The following is a 19596-nucleotide window of genomic DNA, read 5'->3' on the forward strand; positions in this document are numbered from 1 at the left end:
GTTTTCATGTTTCGACATGTATAGTCTAATAAAAATAGTTCGTGTAATACCATCGTGAGCTTCCCTTGTCAGTAATTGGTCTAAGAATGCCTATAAAGATTATCCCAAAAATTTTCTCGGGTATATGCGAAAAGAAATTTGTCACAGTATAGCTTTACAATATACAAAAAGTTAATCATAAACTTTTGCAAATGTGTTTGCAAAAAATCTCTTTATAACGAACTCAAAGAATTTTTAACCAATTCTCCAAGCTTACTGCTAAAAAATGTCTAAAGAATCCGCTAATGATACCTTAAAAAATCCCATTAATTCCCTTTAGTTATTTCCTCGCGAAAAGTTCTACGAAAAGCTAAAAGCATCCTGGAAAGGCTGTAACCTGCGTATCCACTACTACCGCCCTCGCGTGTGGTTCTAAATGATGCCACTAAGTCCACCATATGGAATGGAAGTATAGATCCCTTACCATATGTAAATCACTACACTTACAATGTACACAACAGAACACATCATCTGGTCAGCCGAGTTCAATAGCTGACCACAGTTACAAAAGAGCCAATTCTCCATGCCTCTCCAACAAAAATATAGAACACAGATGGTGAGCACATAAGGCCGATCGTTACGATCATATCTATAAGAGAATCCAACGGTATCTGTACTGATAAACTACCCATAAAAACCCTACCAGTAACCCTCATCACTTGCCGATACACTCTCGCAGCATCCCATCTCTCGATTAGATCATTCGTCTCTCGTTATCGCCACCCACCGATGAGATGTGGTACACGAACATAAACTGAGCTGGGTCATAGAGTCGTCGCAAAAAGATGTATCCATCAGTAGTCAGTTAAGTGTTAAGCAGGCAAGAGGTAGAATCCTCGTTTTACAGCGTAGATAGCCTGAGTGACGGTAGCCAAATAGTTATTTTGTGGCATTTTAAAAGTGCGAAAGTAGATGTGCTTCATTCTGGGCTCGAAGTCTCCACCTAGTGGACCTAGTGGAATGATTTCATTTATGCGAACGAGCAAAATGATGGAGTAATGTGGTTGAGATTATTAGAGATCGGTAAGATCAGAGAGGATCGCAATTTCTAAAAATTCATCCCAAAATTCAATTACCCTGCGAGTGATCTAAAGTGCCCTCAATATGTGTCCATCTAGGCCTTTCTTTTCACTCCAAAACCCATGGATACGGTGGCTCAGTGTTGCTTCTGTGCATGGCGTGGTCAGCGATGGAGATGCCGGTTTGGCGCCGGTGGTTAACCCTTGTCTGTCCGGGCAGACCCGTTTTGTGCAGCCGCCGAGGGATACACCATTACAATGACGCCCACTTCACACTAGGATTAAGTATGAACTAACATGTAAGTAATAAACCATTTACTAATTTTAAGCATGTAAAATCTCTGCTTTTGAATTCTCCATGGTGAGACCCGTGTAGATTCTTTTTTTGGTTCCACTAAATCGAACCTGGTTGTTAGTTGGCAGAGTTGATATGTGGGAGATCAATGGATCATTGAAGGTTGTTTTTGTCAGTGCTCACCGCATCAAAACAAAGGCGCCACTGTATATGGGATTTAACATTGTGACAGCATTGCAGTTCTGTCAAACACACAAGGCTACGGTGGCGCTATCTATGCTTTCCATAGCGGCCGTTTTGGTTATTTTAATGATCCATTCCTCCGCTACTTCTTTCAACCGCTTAGGATGGAAGGATCTTGATGGACGGACGTGAGGTGATCGAAGGTGGAAGCAGTACTACACGGATAAAAATCTGATCCCCACACCATGATTTACAAATCATGAAATTCATAAATTGGTTAGGTCATAATATCAGGATCACAAATCATGGTTCCTGGAGTCATAATCATGATTCCTCATAAGCGTAACATCCAGTGTGAAAACACTAAGCGGCGCACTTTGCTTCATCTCATTCGTATCGATCACTCTTAATTCAAGATGACGAAGTGGTTGAGTGGTAGAGTACGTGGCTCACATTCGGAAGGTTCTTTGCTCGAATCTCAATGTATGCTATTTTTAACTTTTTTTTATTTTGTCGATCATAAACGGATGCGCGACTCAGCATTTTTGGCATTTGAATCATGATTCCGAGCAATCAGCTACAAAAACCTAACGCGTGTGTTGCGTTACGTTAAGACGAAAACACGCTGGAATCATGATATCACACGGTGTGCTGGAACACACATATTATCGAACTTGCATGAACCTCCGATCTTTTTTCACTAAAAGTTAGCCTTGATAGTCAAAAAAAGCTTGCGGAATATTAAAATTAAAAATTCTTTCATCGGCGAAAAATTGAAAAAAGTCAATTTTTGTATTTTACCCTTCTCACATATATGAGTTCATAGGAGAATATTAGAGTTACACTAATTTTGATGCATTGCAATAGCTCTAAGACTTATTTGATATACCTTGAACACGAATTGATTACAAGACGTTTTGAATTAAGCATAATTTCTACCTACATTCACACAATGTGACCAGCCCATGGTGGTATGCCGTTTATAAACGACATCGCATTTTTACATAAATTTATTAAGTTAAACATACTACAACTTATCAAATTTCCATCAATGTTTCCAATCCTACTGAATAATTGAAATCATTGGAGTTCGTTATTGATCATGAAGCTTTATTAAGATAGCAGACAATTATATAATTATATACAGCTATTAAAATAAATAGCCATACAATTATATAGGGCAATGTACTGTTTCGATTTTGTATCGTATTTTTACTCTAGCTGGTCTTGGTATTCACATTTGTTTAGATTGAAAGATGGAGGAAGATTTTACGCAAACCTGTATACGGTGTGTCTATATCCAAAACTAGAATGCATACAAATATTGTAAAATATCGTTACATATACAAGGTTTATACAGAAAATGTAAGATGTGAAAATAAAAAAAAACTATGATAGTCTTATATTTCTTGAATGAGTACGAGGGTGCGTTTGCTAAAACTTCACATCATTAACGTATCCTTAGTTACATTCACATACTTAAAACTAAATACATACCATAAAACGGGATAACTTAGATAGTGTTTTGAGAGAAAATCTAATATTTTATTTTTTATTTATAAAACAAGCACTGGTATGTGAGTTATCGATTGTACATGAAAGATTGCATAACGGTTCGATGAGTAGATAAGCACATGCAAATCCACAACAAACTATTGCTTCACATCATCACAGTTTGAATTGGATTGGAGAATGTTAATAGAGACACTGGATTAGATTTTAAAAATAAAAATACAAAATTTATTGAACAAAAAAACACTTTTAAAAGTGTTTTCAGTCAAAACAAACATGACAAACACCATTATAAGTTGATAATAATGGGTATAAAATTATATCTCTTAATAGATATCTGTCGATAATCATGTTTCGACATTGAATTCACCATAAATCAATCTTTTTTGGAACATGAATAAGTATAAATCGAATGAAATGATTTTGTGACTTTGATTACAAAAATGATTCCGAATTGTAAAACTGTTTTTCGTTATGAGGTTTGATACCGGATTCATGTTCTACTATAGCTAGGCCATCAAGCATACGTACCGAACTTTTTATAGTTTCATGAAATAGTGATAGTAAAACATATTTTTGTGAGCGTTTTGAAAGTGCTAATATCTCATCATTTTTTAATATTCGAATAAAAAGCCTCAAATACTCTCGATTGGTACGAAAACAGCTCCGAGATGAAGTGTCACACTGATACTCCTTACTTTCGCATTCGTTTGAATAACCTAATTTTTGTTATTTCTTTTAGTACGTCGCGGAACCCGCACTATCACAGTTACCCGCATTATCAAAGATACCTCGTTTTACGATACTAAAATGTATGTGTCCATGTTGGATATTGAAATTGTTGGGTCTATTGCCCTCTATAAGTACAAAGTCGTGAATGAAAGTGCGGGATTACGTCGGATCGATTTTTTATCTTCGCCACATTTATTATTTATCTTATGACAAAGAATTGGAGTGATGACGTAATGTCGATTCGAAGTAATCCAGCCCTTTTATTCAAAACCAGGCACATCAAACCCCAAATATGATGTGCGTATTGCATATGAGTAGATTAGTGACTGCACAAAACTTGTATCACGATGAGTTTGATACCACATTAAGGCTATATAAGCCATTTACTGTTAATCATGTTATAGCGAACCCTCTTTCAAGACTTTTGCGCGTATAAGCACATGAATACAGCCTATACTGCCGTGTGTATCCATTTCTAGGAATTCCTATTCTGATAAGAAAACTATGCCGCATACGTAAAATATTACTGATTTGATTCAGAAAGAAGAATACAAAGCGTTCGTATGAGCTTTTCTGAAGTGAAATTTCCATTATATAAAATACGGCATACCACCATGAGCTGGTCACATTGTGTGAGTGTATGTAGGAAATGATGCTTAATTTAAAACATATTAGAATTCATTCACGTTAAAGATATTTTACATACAAAGGTATCGACCGTGATAATTTTTATTTTGAATTTATTTATCGGCATATCGGTCTATTTTGCTCGAAGTAAGAGGGAGCGTGGAGAAGAAAGCAATGAATACTAGATGGATAGGTACCGTAAGGGAACGGCGAGAGAAATTGGATTAGATGTTGAAGAGGGCATACCATATGAAACAGTATTACTTGAAACGTCACTTCCTTGTGGCTAACGTCCCCTATGGGAACGGCTTGGGTGTGTTTTGAGAATGACACTACCAAGACAGCCAAAAGGAAGGAGGTTTCAAGCGCCCTAATACTGTTTGGCGATCAAGCAGGTTCTATCGATCGATGGCTTATATTATTGGGGAATCATTACACAATCATGGATGGTTTGTCCATATCATCGGGGAGAGATACACATGCATCTTTGGCTATAATAATTGGGCTGTTCTGCAGGCATCACTGGATATATGCAGTAAAACATAGTAGCAAGGATTTGTGCGTGCTATGTTTCGCGCCAGTGCAGCAGCATGTTGCAGCAATGTTGCCTGTTCAGGAGTTAAAAGAGCACTGCTGAAGAATTTGTGACTGGATATAAATCAATAACTAATTACTGAGGCGTCCGATTTAAAAACGGTCTTCGGCAAAGTTGTAGCTGATGAATGTATCTCACAGTATCAACGTAGCTCTAATCCCCAAGATCACATGAGCAAACACTATGACCGATTGAATGAATTGGTCGCTATTCTCATAGTAATTCCCATATAAACTTTAAAGGGCTTGTGCGGTCTCAGTTTTCATCCAATTGAGCTCAAATTTTGGGAGGACACTCAGAATTTGATCTAGAATCGAATGAGCGGTGTGGAGCAAAAACGATTTTTTGAACCACTCTAATACGCACCTTTCGTAAAACATCAAGAATTTCTAGAGCTTTAGGGCGATCGACGAAATGGTTTTCCTGCATTTTACGTAAAATACGATAGGCTAGGATAAAATACAGGGTTTTCAACAAAATGAGACTACGGAAGCATTTTTTGCCGAAAACATGATTTAGCATTGGTAAAGAAGGTGTCACTAAAATTTGTACCAATATTCTTACATAAAGCATCGGACAAAAATTATCAGAAAATTTTTGTCCGATGATAATCCTCCTTCGGTCAACTGTTGTTGGAGATTTGATGTTGGCTAAGCAATTTTCGATTTTATCTTTATCGTTCAGGGTTTATTTTATGACGACGATCAGATTTTACCATTATTTATAAGATTGACAATATACTGTTGTACCATAGTAGAGCACTAAATTACCTAGAAACTTCTCATCATTAGTGCATTCCCCAACTGAGTCGGGCGATGAATCGTTTATTATTTATTCACGTGAACGCTAAAGCAAAGTAAGGGTGAGTCTCTGTCATATAAGATAAACTTGTAAGGCAATTTCTTCATAGTTCTCGACTCCACTCAAGATGGTGTGCCCCCGGTGTGAAACAAAACTTTTCCCAGAGAATATGAGTTGCAAAATCTTCGAGAACGAGACAAAGCTGTGGGCGACTCAACTCCACATGTTCGTACTACATAGGTAGGTGTGAGAAAAGAAAACTTTCACTCTTTCGGTGCTTTGTCTTGTACATGGGAACTTTAAGTCCGGCAAGGATATCGGCTCACATACTCTATAGTTTGGTTCTGTGCATTAATTCGTTGGCCCTCTAGAATGTCATCACGTACCTACTTCGCAAACTATTTCTGTAAGGACCATCTAAAATGTTGGTACCGTAAAACGGGCTAGCTTTGATAGTTTTTTTTTTGGAAGAGAATCTGATCATTTCTGCAATCTGTCTTAAAAATTTTCAGATTGCAGTCTTAAAGATAATCACTAATTGCAGTTGAAAATTCGTCTAACGATTCATTATGAACTCAGTGCGCATCGTACCCTCGTGCTGTTTCTGCTCTCGGAAGTTTTTTTTTTATTTCTTTATTAGTATCATTCCAAACATTACATTCATTTCTTATATCTAGGTGTTCTGTGTTATTAGACAACACTATCATCCTAATTTGGTAAAACAAATTTAAGATTTAATTAACATTTTGTTAACAACATATTACATTTCATTTGCCGTAGCAGTTCAGATTTTTTACAGGTGAGTAGATTTCACCTGTTTATAAGAGAAAAAAAAACGCTTTGAATATACTTAACCTAACTTAACCTAAACATATAACGCATTAATCGTGGCAATAGAAGATTGTAACGATTTTTGACTGAAATTATTTATTATTTTATTTGACATTTGTTCCAATGTTTCAACATTGGATATTCTATGTAACTCATTGGTACTATACCAGGGAGGAAGCCTCAGAATCATTTTCAGAATTTTATTTTGAATTCTCTGCAGAGCTTTCTTCCTGGTATTACAACAGCTAGTCCATATTGGTACAGCATACAACATGGCTGGCCTGAGAATTTGTTTGAATATCAAAAGCTTGTTCTTAAGACAAAGTTTTGATTTTCTATTAATAAGGGGATAGAGACATTTTACTTATTTATTACATTTGGCTTGAATGCCCTCAATGTGATTTTTGAAAGTTAAATTCTTATCTAGCATGAGCCCTAGATACTTAACTTCATCTGACCAATTTATTGGAACCCCTCTCATCGTGACAACATGTCTACTTGAAGGTTTCAAATAAAGAGCTTTTGGTTTATGTGGAAATATTATTAGTTGAGTTTTGGAAGCATTAGGAGAAATCTTCCATTTCTGCAAGTATGAAGAAAAAATATCCAAACTTTTTTGCAATCGACTACAGATGACACGCAGGCTTCGTCCTTTGGCGGAGAGGCCTGTGTCATCCGCAAACAAAGATTTTTGACATCCCTGAGGTAACTCAGGTAAGTCAGATGTGAAAATATTGTATAATATTGGTCCCAAAATGCTGCCTTGAGGAACACCAGCTCTTACAGGAAGTCTTTCAGATCTGGAGTTCTGATAATTAACCTGAAGTGTACGATTTGACAGATAACTTTGAATTATTCTAACAATGTATGTTGGAAAATTAAAGTTTTTCAATTTTACAATCAAACCTTCATGCCAAACACTGTCGAATGCTTTTTCTATGCCTAGAAGAGCAAGACCAGTAGAATAGCCTTCAGATTTGTTGGAACGGATCAGATTTGTTACACGTAAAAGTTGATGAGTGGTCGAATGTCCATGGCGGAATCTGAACTGTTCATTGGCAAAAATTGAATTATCGTTGAGCCATCATTCTATTTAAAATGACCTTTTCAAAAAGTTTACTGATGGAGGAAAGCAAACTGATTGGACGATAGCTAGAAGCTTCTGCAGGGTTTTTGTCTGGTTTTAAAATTAGAACAACCTTAGCATTTTTCCATTTGTCAGGAAAATATGCTAATTGAAAACATTTGTTAAATATATCAACTAAAAATGATAAGCTACTTTCTGGAAGTTTCTTGATAAGGATGTAGAAAATTCCATCATCGCCAGGAGCTTTCATATTTTTGATTTTTTTAATAATAGTTCTCACTTCTTCCAAATCAGTCTCCCAGGCATTTTCGAAAACGTTCTCTTGATTGATAATATTTTCGAACTCCTGAGTAACTTGATTTTCAATTGGACTAGTAAGTCCTAAATTAAAATTGTGCGCACTTTCAAACTGCATAGCAAGTTTTTGAGCTTTTTCGCAATTAGTTAGTAATAATTTGTTTTCCTCTTTCAATGCCGGTATTGGCTTCTGAGGTTTTTTCAAGATTTTAGATAATTTCCAAAAGGGCTTAGAGCCAGGGTCCAATTGAGAAATCTTATTTTCAAAATTTTTGTTTCTTAAATCTGCAAAACGATTTGATTTCTTTCTGCAAATCCTGCCATATAATTTTCAAAGCAGGATCGCGAGTGCGTTGAAATTGCCATCTCCTCACGTTTTTAAGACGGATCAAGAGTTTAAGATAATCGTCTATAATCACGGATTCACATTTTGGAATTGCAATGCTCCGGGCTTCAACAATGGAATTTGTTAAAGTTTCAAGAGCATTGTCAATATCACGTGGCAAGAATGGAATACGAACTTTCTTCCAAGGGTGAAATGAATAATGTTGATAATTGCATCGAAATGAGCAATCAGTTCGATGCGCTAGACAAATTTTCCGAACATCAAATCAAAGCGGTTTCTACCCCAGGCTCTTGATTCAAGTGAGGAAGCAAAGAGTGCCGCTCATCGTGGTCAGTTGTTCCAAATTTGGAAAATTTAGGCAGGAGATCCTGAACTCCATAAGGGGAATCAAGGTTTCCTTTCAAATCGCAAAGAAAGGAGACTAAGGAGTGTATCGAAAAGTAGTCGCAAACATTCAAAACAGTCTCAAAAATATTGGGTTGAACCAATAAGCAATTTTTTGATTAGAAATACTTTACAATGTATTTAAAAAGTATGATGCGGTCATATTGTTTCAATAAAGTGGCATTTTGTATGATAATTTTTAAAATTACTAGCAGATGACGATAAAAATCTTGCACACCTCTAAAATAATTAATATGTTAAAAAGTGTGTTAAATTTTAAGAAAAATGGTTTTTGTTTATGTTAATATATTCTGTGGCACAACACTGGCACAACAACACAGCAAATACAAAAATCGAAAAAAGCCGATTTTTAAGGACCTCATTTTTAAGTTTTTTCTTTCTACACGTTAATGGTAATATCAAACGATAGAAATGAATAAAAAAAATGTTTTTTGATTGGAAAAGATTCTTTGCATATTTATGAAGTAACGTAAGCAAAAAATGGTGCTCTATATAATTACCACTGTATATGACAGAGCTTCAAAAGTTGATTATAAAAAAGTGACTTTCTAAAACCGAACTTATCCCAATAATTGAGCTTTCTTAGAGCAATAATTCATTTTTTTCAAATCCATTTTACGTGCTGTATAAGGTACACATATTTTCCGATAGAATAAGATTTTCATCCTATTTTGTTTGATATAAATTTTATTCGATAAAAATCATCGAATCTTCAGAAGACACTTCAAAAATGTAATTTTGTGCAAGATTTTATTGTCTATGCTCTATAAACATTGTTATATTTATATTAAGATTGCATGTTATTAAATATTTTTTTAGTTGCTCCAAATCTTGATGGAATGATAAAGATTTGCGTGAAAAAAGTTTTCAAAAAGATAAACTATATTCTGAGATATACCCTATTGAATGTTTGCGACTACTTGTCGATACACTCCTTATCGCGTTTTGCCGGAAACTCTTAAAGATCGCGAGCTTCTGCTCAAACATCTTGAAGAGAAAAAGCAAAAATTGTTTTCTTATGACGTCAAAACTGAACGTTTGTTCAAAGTGGTCTTCAAAGGTTTCTCAAGTGACTATAAGTCACATGAAGTAAATTACCAGAACCCCACTCAGTGCCGTCGGTGCCAAAAGTGGGGTCATGGTACAAAAAATTGCCACATGGATGCTAAATGCATGATTTGCGGAGGTTCTTCTCACGCTAAGAACGTCTGTCCAGTGAAGGAAGATACCACCAAGTTCGTATGCTCGAATTGCGGGGGCAATCATAAGTTAAATTTTTTGGGCTTGCCCTTCGCGTAGGCGAATCGTCGAAGCTCGTGCCAGTCAGATGAAGGGTAATATCCGTTACGATAACGGTCGTTTCCGGAATATCCTTGGTAGAGTATCGAACAATGCTCATTTTTCAATAAACAATCGCTTGATTATGAATCATACCCATCAGGAAGATTATAATTCACAAACTAATTTTATTCCGTCGAGCAGCCGTTCAATCTTTTTATTTCGAATGGATCTACTCAAGGAAAATCCTATGCCGATATCGTAGCAGGTAATTTGAACTCCTCCCCTTTTCATACTACAAGTATCCGTTCTAATTGTATCAAATCAAATGGAAAAACCCTGCCGTCACAGGTAACTCCTACTCCGCCTGTTCGTCTACCAAAAATTCTTACGGAAAATCATCAGTTTATGTACCCACTTCAAATGATATGTCTCCCTCTTATTTTATTTTTCTAACTGAACAATTGAATCAAATGATTTGACTGAAGCAGTCCAAGTTGGTGAAAAATTTACTAATCGAATTGTTATTGGATTACGTTTTTCTAATGGATCCACATAATAATTTAAATATTTTAAATTGGAATGCTCGTTTTTTGAGTGGTAAAGAGGACGAGCTGTTCAATTTTCTAACAGGTAAAAACAAACATATAGCAATTTTTACTGAAACTTTTTTGAAACCTGGATCCAAACTCTAAAGAGATCCAAACTTTTTTGTTTATCGTAATGATCGACTTGATGGGGCATGTAGGGGAGTTGGAATCAACTTTTTTCGTAATTTGAAACTAAAGTTTTTGAAACTTTAGGTGTTTCTGTTGGAAAACAGCTTGGAAATATACTTTCATAGCTGCCTATTTGGGGCCCAGATAGCCGTAGCGGTAAACGCGCAGGTATTCAGCAAGACCAAGCTGACCACCGGTCGAGGATCTTTTCGGGTTGGAAATTTTCTCGACTTCCCAGGGCATAGAGTATCTTCGTACTTGCCACACGATGTACGCATGCAAAATGGTCATTGGCACAGTAAGCTCTCAGTTAATAACTATGGAAGTGCTTATAAGAACACTAGGTTAAGCTGAGCAGCAGGCTCTGTCCCATTGAGGACGTAATGCCAGAAAGAAGAAGAAGCTGCCTATTTGTCTTTTAAATGCACTGGGAAGTAATTTAATTTGCTCCAAACTGGCTTGCGAAAATTGGCTCGCAACAAGTCAACATTATTTGGTCGGGGTTCTGCTAAACCGCACCAAGTGCCAAAAGTATTATTTTGAGATATATAAGTTTAAAGTTCACTCATCTGCGAGTAAATTGCAAATGACTCTTTTGAAAATTTCACCGTTCACGAATGATTAACAGGGTCCAATAAGTAACTTAAGATAGAATATTTGAAAAAATCATCAAATATTTTCCATTTAATTAGATTTGATTTCCAATGAAGAGGTACTCAGTTCACTCTGGCTGAACAAAAATTGAAGAATATGGTTTTCAGTTCGGTATGACTGAATGTGTTTCATGATTTTCAGGAACAAAGAAAAAAAAAAAGGAAAAAAAGGGTTCATATCATCGCCATACATGTTGGAATGCTTGTCACAAATGTTTATGCACTATGAACGGAAAAGATTTGTAATTTTCCATAGAACTGGCCACAATGTAGTGGTATGAATTGATACAAGCCAATTCGTATTCTAACGAATTCTACCGACTTTCTCTCGATGGATTATCTATTTCAACAGAAGAGTTATTAAACCAAGTCCCTCACGCATTCAAAGATTTGAAAAAGACAATAATGATGTAGTTAAAGAATGTGACGATCGAAGAAAATCATGAATTTGATCTGCCAGAGCGCACCAAGTTACTCCCATTTAGCACACTTTGGCTGAACAAGTTCACGATTATTTATGTGAAGTGCATACCAGGAATGGCATGCATTTCATCATTCCCGTTGTACATGAAACTGCTTGTGCTTTATTGTTCAAAAATAGTCATAAAAGCTGAAAGTTGATTGATTTTTTATGACTCCCTGTTAGGGACAACGTAAAAAAATATTAATCGGGATTCGAACTCGTGTCCTTCGAGTGGTGATTAGGCGCGCTACCTCTCGGTCATTTCGAACTGTTGAATTGAGAGCGAATAACTCGAAACAAGCTGTGCGCGATCTGATCAAGGAGGCTTGATGATGAAAATAGGTGAAAACGTCATTTTCTGAACAGCTAAAGCGCACCAAGTGCTTCCAAATTATTCAGACAACATCAAATTTAAATGTCTTGTTATTTCATCACGGCTCCTGCATGGACCCATCAACATATTATATATAAAGCGAAGGCAAGCGTTTAGCGAATGTTGATATCTTTTCTTCATACAAAAACACGATTTTTATATAAATGGTACTTGGTGCGGTGTGGCTGAACAACAAGCCGTTAACTTACATGACATACTAAAATCCGTTGGTGTTGTTACTGTTTGTTGTCCGGAATGGCCACTTAGCAATATTTGAGGAAGAATTAAAAAAAAATGCCGTCATTAATCAGAATTCTAAATTACCTCCAATGACAAGCTAAGGTTTATGGTTCACTCTGGTTGGATACAATTTCAGTTTTACATATCCTGCTATAGAAAAATTTTGAATTTACTCAACGAGGGATGGTTCAAATTATTCGATATCTTAAATGTGGATAGGTTATGATAATCTAAATACTCTAGTGTAAATAACGCATTTAAAAAAAAAAAAATGGCGTTTGGTGCGGTTTAGCAGAACCCCGACCATTTGTCATTGGTGACTTTGATGCCAAACTTCGGTCATGGAATAATTCCCAAAGTAATTCCAAGGGCAGAATTTTGTTTGATGATTGCTCTCCAGGATATTTCTCAATTCAATACCCTGATAGCCCTACATGCTTTTCCTCTTCTAGAAACCCTTCTACGATTGATTTGGTCTTAACCGACTCTAGTCACCTTTGTAGCTAACTGGTTACTCATACTGATTTTGATTCTGGGCATGTTCCTATGTCATTTCAAATACCCATGAAGCGATTCTCAATCCTATCAGCTCCAAATTCAATTATTTACGAACCAACTGGAATACATGTGAAACATATATCGATAGTAATCTTGATGTTAACATTTCTTTACAAACAAAACTTGATATTGACAATGCTCTTGAAACTTCAACAAATTCCATTGTTGAAGTCAGCGGCATTGCAATTCCAAAATGTGAAGTAAAATATGAATCCGTGATTATAGACGATGATCTTAAACTCTTTATCCGTCTTGAAAACTTGAGGAGAAGGCAATTTCAACGCACTCGCGATCCTGCTATAGAAATTCTATGGCAGGATCTGCAGAAAGAAATTAAAAAACGATTTTCACAATTGGTCGGTATTCAGACAGACCGGGCTATTTTGTCGTACTTAAGATTCGTTAAGGACTCCATCAATTTCGATGTTTCCGATGCTCTTTTGATACAGATGTATCAAATAGATAACTTCCATTATTACAGGAAACAATGCAAAGATTTTGATATTGCGAAGGCTTTGGGTACGTTTTCCTGAAACCATTAAACAAAAATTTTGAAAAAAATTTCTCAATTGAACCCTGGCTCTAAGCCCTTTTGGAAATTATCAAAAAAATTGAAAAAACCTCAGAAGCCAATTCCGACCTTGAAAGAAGAAAACAAATTATTACTAACTAGATGCGAAAAATTTCAAAAACTTGCTATGCAGTTTGAAAGCGCGCATAAATTAAATTTAGGACTTACTAGTCCAATTGAAAATCATGTAACTCAGGACTTCGAACACATTCTCAATCAAGAGAACGTTTTCGAAAATTTCTGAGAGACTGATTTGGATGAAGTGAAAACTATTATAATAAAAAATCAAAAATATGAAAGCCCCTGGCGATGATGGAATTTTCTACATCGTCATCAAGAAACTTCCAAAAAGTAGCTTATCATTCTTAGTTAGTTTGATTCGTTTCAACAAATCTAAAGGCTATTCTACTGGTCTTGCTCTTCTAGGCATAGAAAAAGCATTTGACAGTGTTTGGCCTTCATGATTGTAAAATTTAAAAACTTTAATTTTCCAACATACATTGTGAGAATAGCCCAAAGTTGTCTGTCAAATCGGAAACTTCAGGGTAATTTTCAGAACTCCAATTTTGAAAGAGTTCGTGTAACAGCTGGTGTTCCGCAAGGCAGTATTGTGAGGCCAATATTATACAATATTTTCACATCTGACTTACCAGAGTTACTTCAGATTGCAAAAAAAGTTTGGATATATTTTCTTCATACATGCAAAAATGGAAGATTTCTGCTAATGCTTCCAAAACTCAACTTGTAATATTCCTACATTAACCAAAGCTCTTTATTTGAAACCTTTAAGTTTAAAACATGTTGTAAAATGTATTTATCCTCTTATAAGCATAAGCATTAATGACCATACAATTCGTAGTTGCTACTCCGTGATTGACCAGAATTATCGAAAATACACTGATAACTAAGAGATGTAGCTTTCCATCTTCAATGTACACTTTCGGGAGCTCCAAGCATTAAAAAGTCGGTGCCAACCACGTCCTTATGGTCAACGGGGAAGGGAAGGAATGTTAGTGTGACTTCCATTGTTACTAGATACCGAGATCACCTCTGCATCTCCATGGTTGTCACAGGAAGAAGTTAGTGGGGAGGGATCATTGCTGCATGATCAGGATTTACCTTGGTAATTGATGAGACTCATGCAACCTCAGGTAAAAAAATACTTATAAGTACCATAAAGACTACGTGAACATACGGTAAGTCGACATTTTTAGCATCCAACCATTCAAAGATTATTTTCTATAAAGATAAAAATCAGGTAAAACGAAAGGTATGGGGCTTTTGAAGTTAATGTACAAGAGTCTATGTCGACATTTATAGTGACGAAAAGTTTATACTTGTTAAATCCATTCATTTAATTAACGTTCCTACCGTTGTCATGATAAAAATACGTTTCATAACATTTTTGATAAAAGCATGAAACGAGCTCACCAAATTGACCATCCTTCCTTATTTGAGCAGATGTAAGCTACTTCCATCAGCATGCTCATCTTACAAATGCAAAATATCACTCCGGCGACGTTAAAACCTAAACTCGATTGCACACAGAACGCGTGGAAACTAAAACGAGAAAAAAAAAACTTCGTTGACGACGCAAATAAACGATTTTTCTGGTGAAGATGAAACAAATCCAAAATTCAAACCATCATGAGCACAAATCTAGAAAATCTGAATGCTGAAAACTTGATCGATCAAGCTTTCAACCCGATCCGCTGCCCGATTCTCCGGACCTGCGCTTCTGAAAATTTGAGGTCCGGCTTCGATACATATTCACGTTCTGCTTGGGCTTCAACGAAACACTGCCCAGCAGAACGAGTGAAGAATAAACCGACTTATTTCCGCAGACACTTTTTTTCAGAAACTGCACCAGCCAAATCTAATAATTTTCGGAGATGATAAAAACGTGACAGATCAATTTTTAACACATCCGTTCGCGCCTACTGCGATCTCATAAACAATTTATTGAAAAATCTAAGAGACAAACACTAAAGTTTGCTAACCTTTATGAACTCAGTAAAATGTATTTATCCACTTTTAATAGAAAATCTTAACTTTATTTTAAGAACAAGTTTTTGATCTTCAAACAAATGTTGAAGTCATTCATTCCGTATGGTGTACCAATATGAACTAGCTGTTGTAATACCAGGAAGTAAGCTTTGCAAAGGATTCAAAATAAAATTTTGAAAATGAGGCTGAAGCTCCCTTCCTGGTATAATATTAATAGGTAAGTTACAGAAAATATCCATCAATTCAATCTTCAATCTCATCAATTTTTAATATTCGAATATAAAGCCTCAAATGTTCTCGATTCCAACGAAAATACCTCTAACTTGAAGTGTTTTACTGATACTGTTCACTATTGATGTCGTTTTACTCAAGTGATCGATAGAAATGATGCTATTTTTTTTAGTAAATTGTGGACCCCGTACTCTCAAAGTTACCAGCATTATCAAAGATACTCCATTTTACGGTACCTGTTGGGTGACGATGGCAGAGAGCTAAATGTAGGATGTAACTTGTCACACTGTTCACACTAGCACATGCATATGAATAACACACACTTAACACGGTGAGCGAGGGGTGGGGAAAGGATGGCACACATGAGGAGCGGGGACGGCCATTATAATAGCACGAGAAAGGACCACACTCATCTGGACTTCGCCGTCGAGAGCACTTACGTTGTCTTTGTTCACTTTAAATAACCTAAACGTTCTTATATGAAAATTAGCTAGCTCTTCTTCGGATTGCACTGTGATGTGGACGTCGCCGTAGATTTCCTCCTTTTCCCGATTGGGTGGCCAGTACTGAACACACATTACCTGTGGGGAGGGTAGAGAGAAAAATAATGGAGAACGATGAGAAAAATGAAATGCTACGGCGAAAAGAAATCGTCGACGTCGAGAGATAAAGAGTATGAAAACAAAGTTATATATTTTTAAGAAGTAAAAGTTTTGAAAATTTATTAAACTAATTTCCCCGAGTGCAGTTTCAGCGCATTGCAGTTTCTGGATGGTGCTGATTGGATCAGTCAGTTAAGTGGATTTTCAAGGAAATCAAAAGGTAAGAAAAATGAGGAGCTTGAATTTAATAGCGGTAGGTATTTCACGGCCCTTGCCTGATGGAGATGGATGTGAAAGCTTAAAGCAATGATTGAAGAGGCTAGTAGCATCCACTATGCATGTATTTAATCAATTCAAGAATTTGTTTATAATTTGAACATGTATGAAATGTTGCTTTCATCGATTGTATGCTACCACATGGCTAAATCAACGATGTTATTCTTCATCTACATAGATGTACAATATTCTTTGAAAATAATAAAGAATGTTGTCCTATGTGGAAGAGAGTTGAAAAATGTTCGCTCATGGATGTAACCAGGATTTTCATCAGGGGCAGAGGGGCGAACATATTCCGTTCATATTTCAAAGAATGTAGATTGTGCTGCTAGTGAAACCGTAATGCTTTCTAATTGTTTCATAAATCACTATACGGAAAATCCAAACATTCGTTCAATACACAACCATGCGCCTCCACAAGGTTTGTCTTACTCCGTAGAAATGAACGCATGTCTCGTTTTACAGCATTTCTGAGAAAGAGAACATCTGTCCTTTACGGATTTAGCTCTCAGCTTTTATTTTGTACCGTAATCCGGGGTAACATTGATCATTTTTTTTAGTTTTTCTTAAATTTTTCATTTCATAATACAAATGTTACAAGTTTCATATTTTTAAAACAAGTACCCACCGCTCCTAACTATGTACTTTATTTTGTTTTTCGAAAGATTTAAACATGTTTAAATAAATGTTTTAAGTGATTTTTTGATTCAGCTGATATGGGGTAACATTGATCACCCAAGTAAACAACGTTCGCTAATATTGGAAATGTCGTTACTTACTAAAATCAGGGCCCCTGAAGCCGAATATGAAGACCAAACTCTTACAAGTCATTTACTTTTTGAGTTATTTCAAAATTAAAAACACCTTGAACCGCGGAATACGCCTAAAAGTAGGCAATATCCTCAGGAAATTCTACATTCATAATAGTAATTAGTTAATGTTGCCTAATTGAATAAACTTGTGAAAGATTAGACAACGGAATCGTTTTCGGCGATGCCATTTTTAGTAAGAACCGCATTTTCCTTGATCACATCGTCTGCAGAACTCATGTGAGACATGAATTTTCGGTAGTGTCAGTGAAAATGATAGAAATCATTGTTTCAAAAAGTTGACAAATTTGCGCATGAACTAAACGCAATTTTGGCAAAAACCTTAATTATCATTAGCTTATGAATATACGAAAGAGAGGCACCATTCATGGTTCGAAAATGTTTCATCAATAAATCTTTATTTGAACGTTTAACAAGATGAGTCATCCCGATCAATGTTACCCCGCTGATCAATGTTACCCCGGATTACGGTACGAATAACCAGGAGCCAGACTCAAACAAACTGAGATGCAACACAAAACTATATACGAAGCATCCATTATTCGGCGATAGTACTTCTACGTAGTCACACCATCCAGGAATGGATGAAGGACGTGTGAAGTATTGGCGGGTACTTCACAATCCAGCGACAAAAGCTGTCTGGTAAACACGAAAAGAAACAAAAACATCATCAAAAAGTTTCAGGCTGGATTGCTTTCCAGTCTGTGCTTGGGAAAGATTGCCGTCATCGTCGTCGTCATGTTGATGCCTTTGTTTCTGGCACCTCCATAGGAGACATATGAGCATTAGAGCGGTTCAATGTACAAAAAGTTCAAAAAATCAATCTGGCATATCTTCCTTACAATTTTCACGAGAAAATATAAGAATAATATATAAATATTTTCATCATAAAGAATGTAAGAAAGATATAAGAGATGAAATTTCCAAACTTTTTTTTTAAATTTTTAAACACCCTAATGAGCATAGCGACATGGTACCCACCGTTTCCTCCTGTTAAATCTGTGCCGCCATACAGCAGAAATGTTTGTTCTGAAGAATCAAAGTTGTTGCGCCTATCGGCTCAGCGAGGAGCAGATGGTGATTGTTTTTCTTTGTCGGAGATTTTTTCGGCGCTTTTCAGATACCTGCCTACCTATCGTTTGACAAGTGGAACCGTTTCGACGGCTGGAAACGATGCGAGTGATGAGCTTTTAAGGACCATGGCACTTACCACTCCCCGTCAACTCAAGTGGTGATGAAATGGGAAGTTTTTGAAGGTAAGGGCGAATGTGTAACGAATAATAGCTGGATTAGGTTGCGAAGCGAAAAACTCTAGACTAACATTTTAAAACACCGTATGTCGTAAATGTAAACTAAGCGTGATTTTTTCAGGAAATTATGAATTTTGTCATTTCCATTCGTCCATTTATCTTCTCCGTTTATAAATTTTGTTACATAGAATGTTTTCAAATGTTTGTCTAGAACTGTATTTGAAGACATTGAAGTAAAACATTAAGGTTTCAGCTAAATTAATGGTTATCGGGTTTTCAACGACAGACGACTCTCCACATCTCTATCCTATGCTAACTAAACATGAGTCTAGTTTGCGAAAGTCTGTTCGAAGTTCAGAACAACTAAATTATTCTCGATGCTTAGTTAAGTTTCATTAAAATTACAAGAACATTTTCTCTTCCATGTTTTTCGTCAACCACAGTCTCACCAACATATTGGATTTTCATTGAATACTGGGCATAATTTATACATAATCATGGGAGAGATTCTTACACATTCTGTCGCAATTCTCGTTAAATCTTAGACATAATTTCTATTAAACATATTAAACAACATTTCCATGAAATCATTAGCATGAGAGTCCTAACCAAGATTTTCACTGAATCTGGGACATAATTCTTACAAAATTGTGGACATGGTTGTGGCATAATCCTAGATGGAGTATTAACATAATTCTTATGAGGATTCTTGTGAAATCTTTGAACAGCATTCTTACATATTCTGACACATGATTTTAAAATGAAGTGGGGAGTGA

At 36.1% G+C, this 19596-nt stretch overlaps 1 protein-coding gene across 3 annotated transcripts in view; it reads right to left on the bottom strand.

Annotated features, from left to right (window-relative positions):
- LOC5563856 (receptor-type tyrosine-protein phosphatase kappa) overlaps positions 1–19596 on the bottom strand; it is a 516995-nt gene that overhangs the window by 23299 nt on the left and 474100 nt on the right. For all 3 annotated transcript variants that reach the window (XM_021846357.1, XM_021846358.1, XM_021846356.1), the window contains one exon: positions 16303–16443. In XM_021846357.1, the coding sequence (XP_021702049.1) occupies positions 16303–16443 (141 nt within the window). The remainder of the gene's footprint in view (positions 1–16302; positions 16444–19596) is intronic.

The sequence above is a fragment of the Aedes aegypti genome, chromosome 2 (genome assembly GCF_002204515.2).
Source record: "Aedes aegypti strain LVP_AGWG chromosome 2, AaegL5.0 Primary Assembly, whole genome shotgun sequence".
In the NCBI taxonomy this organism is placed as follows: Eukaryota; Metazoa; Arthropoda; class Insecta; order Diptera; family Culicidae; genus Aedes; species Aedes aegypti.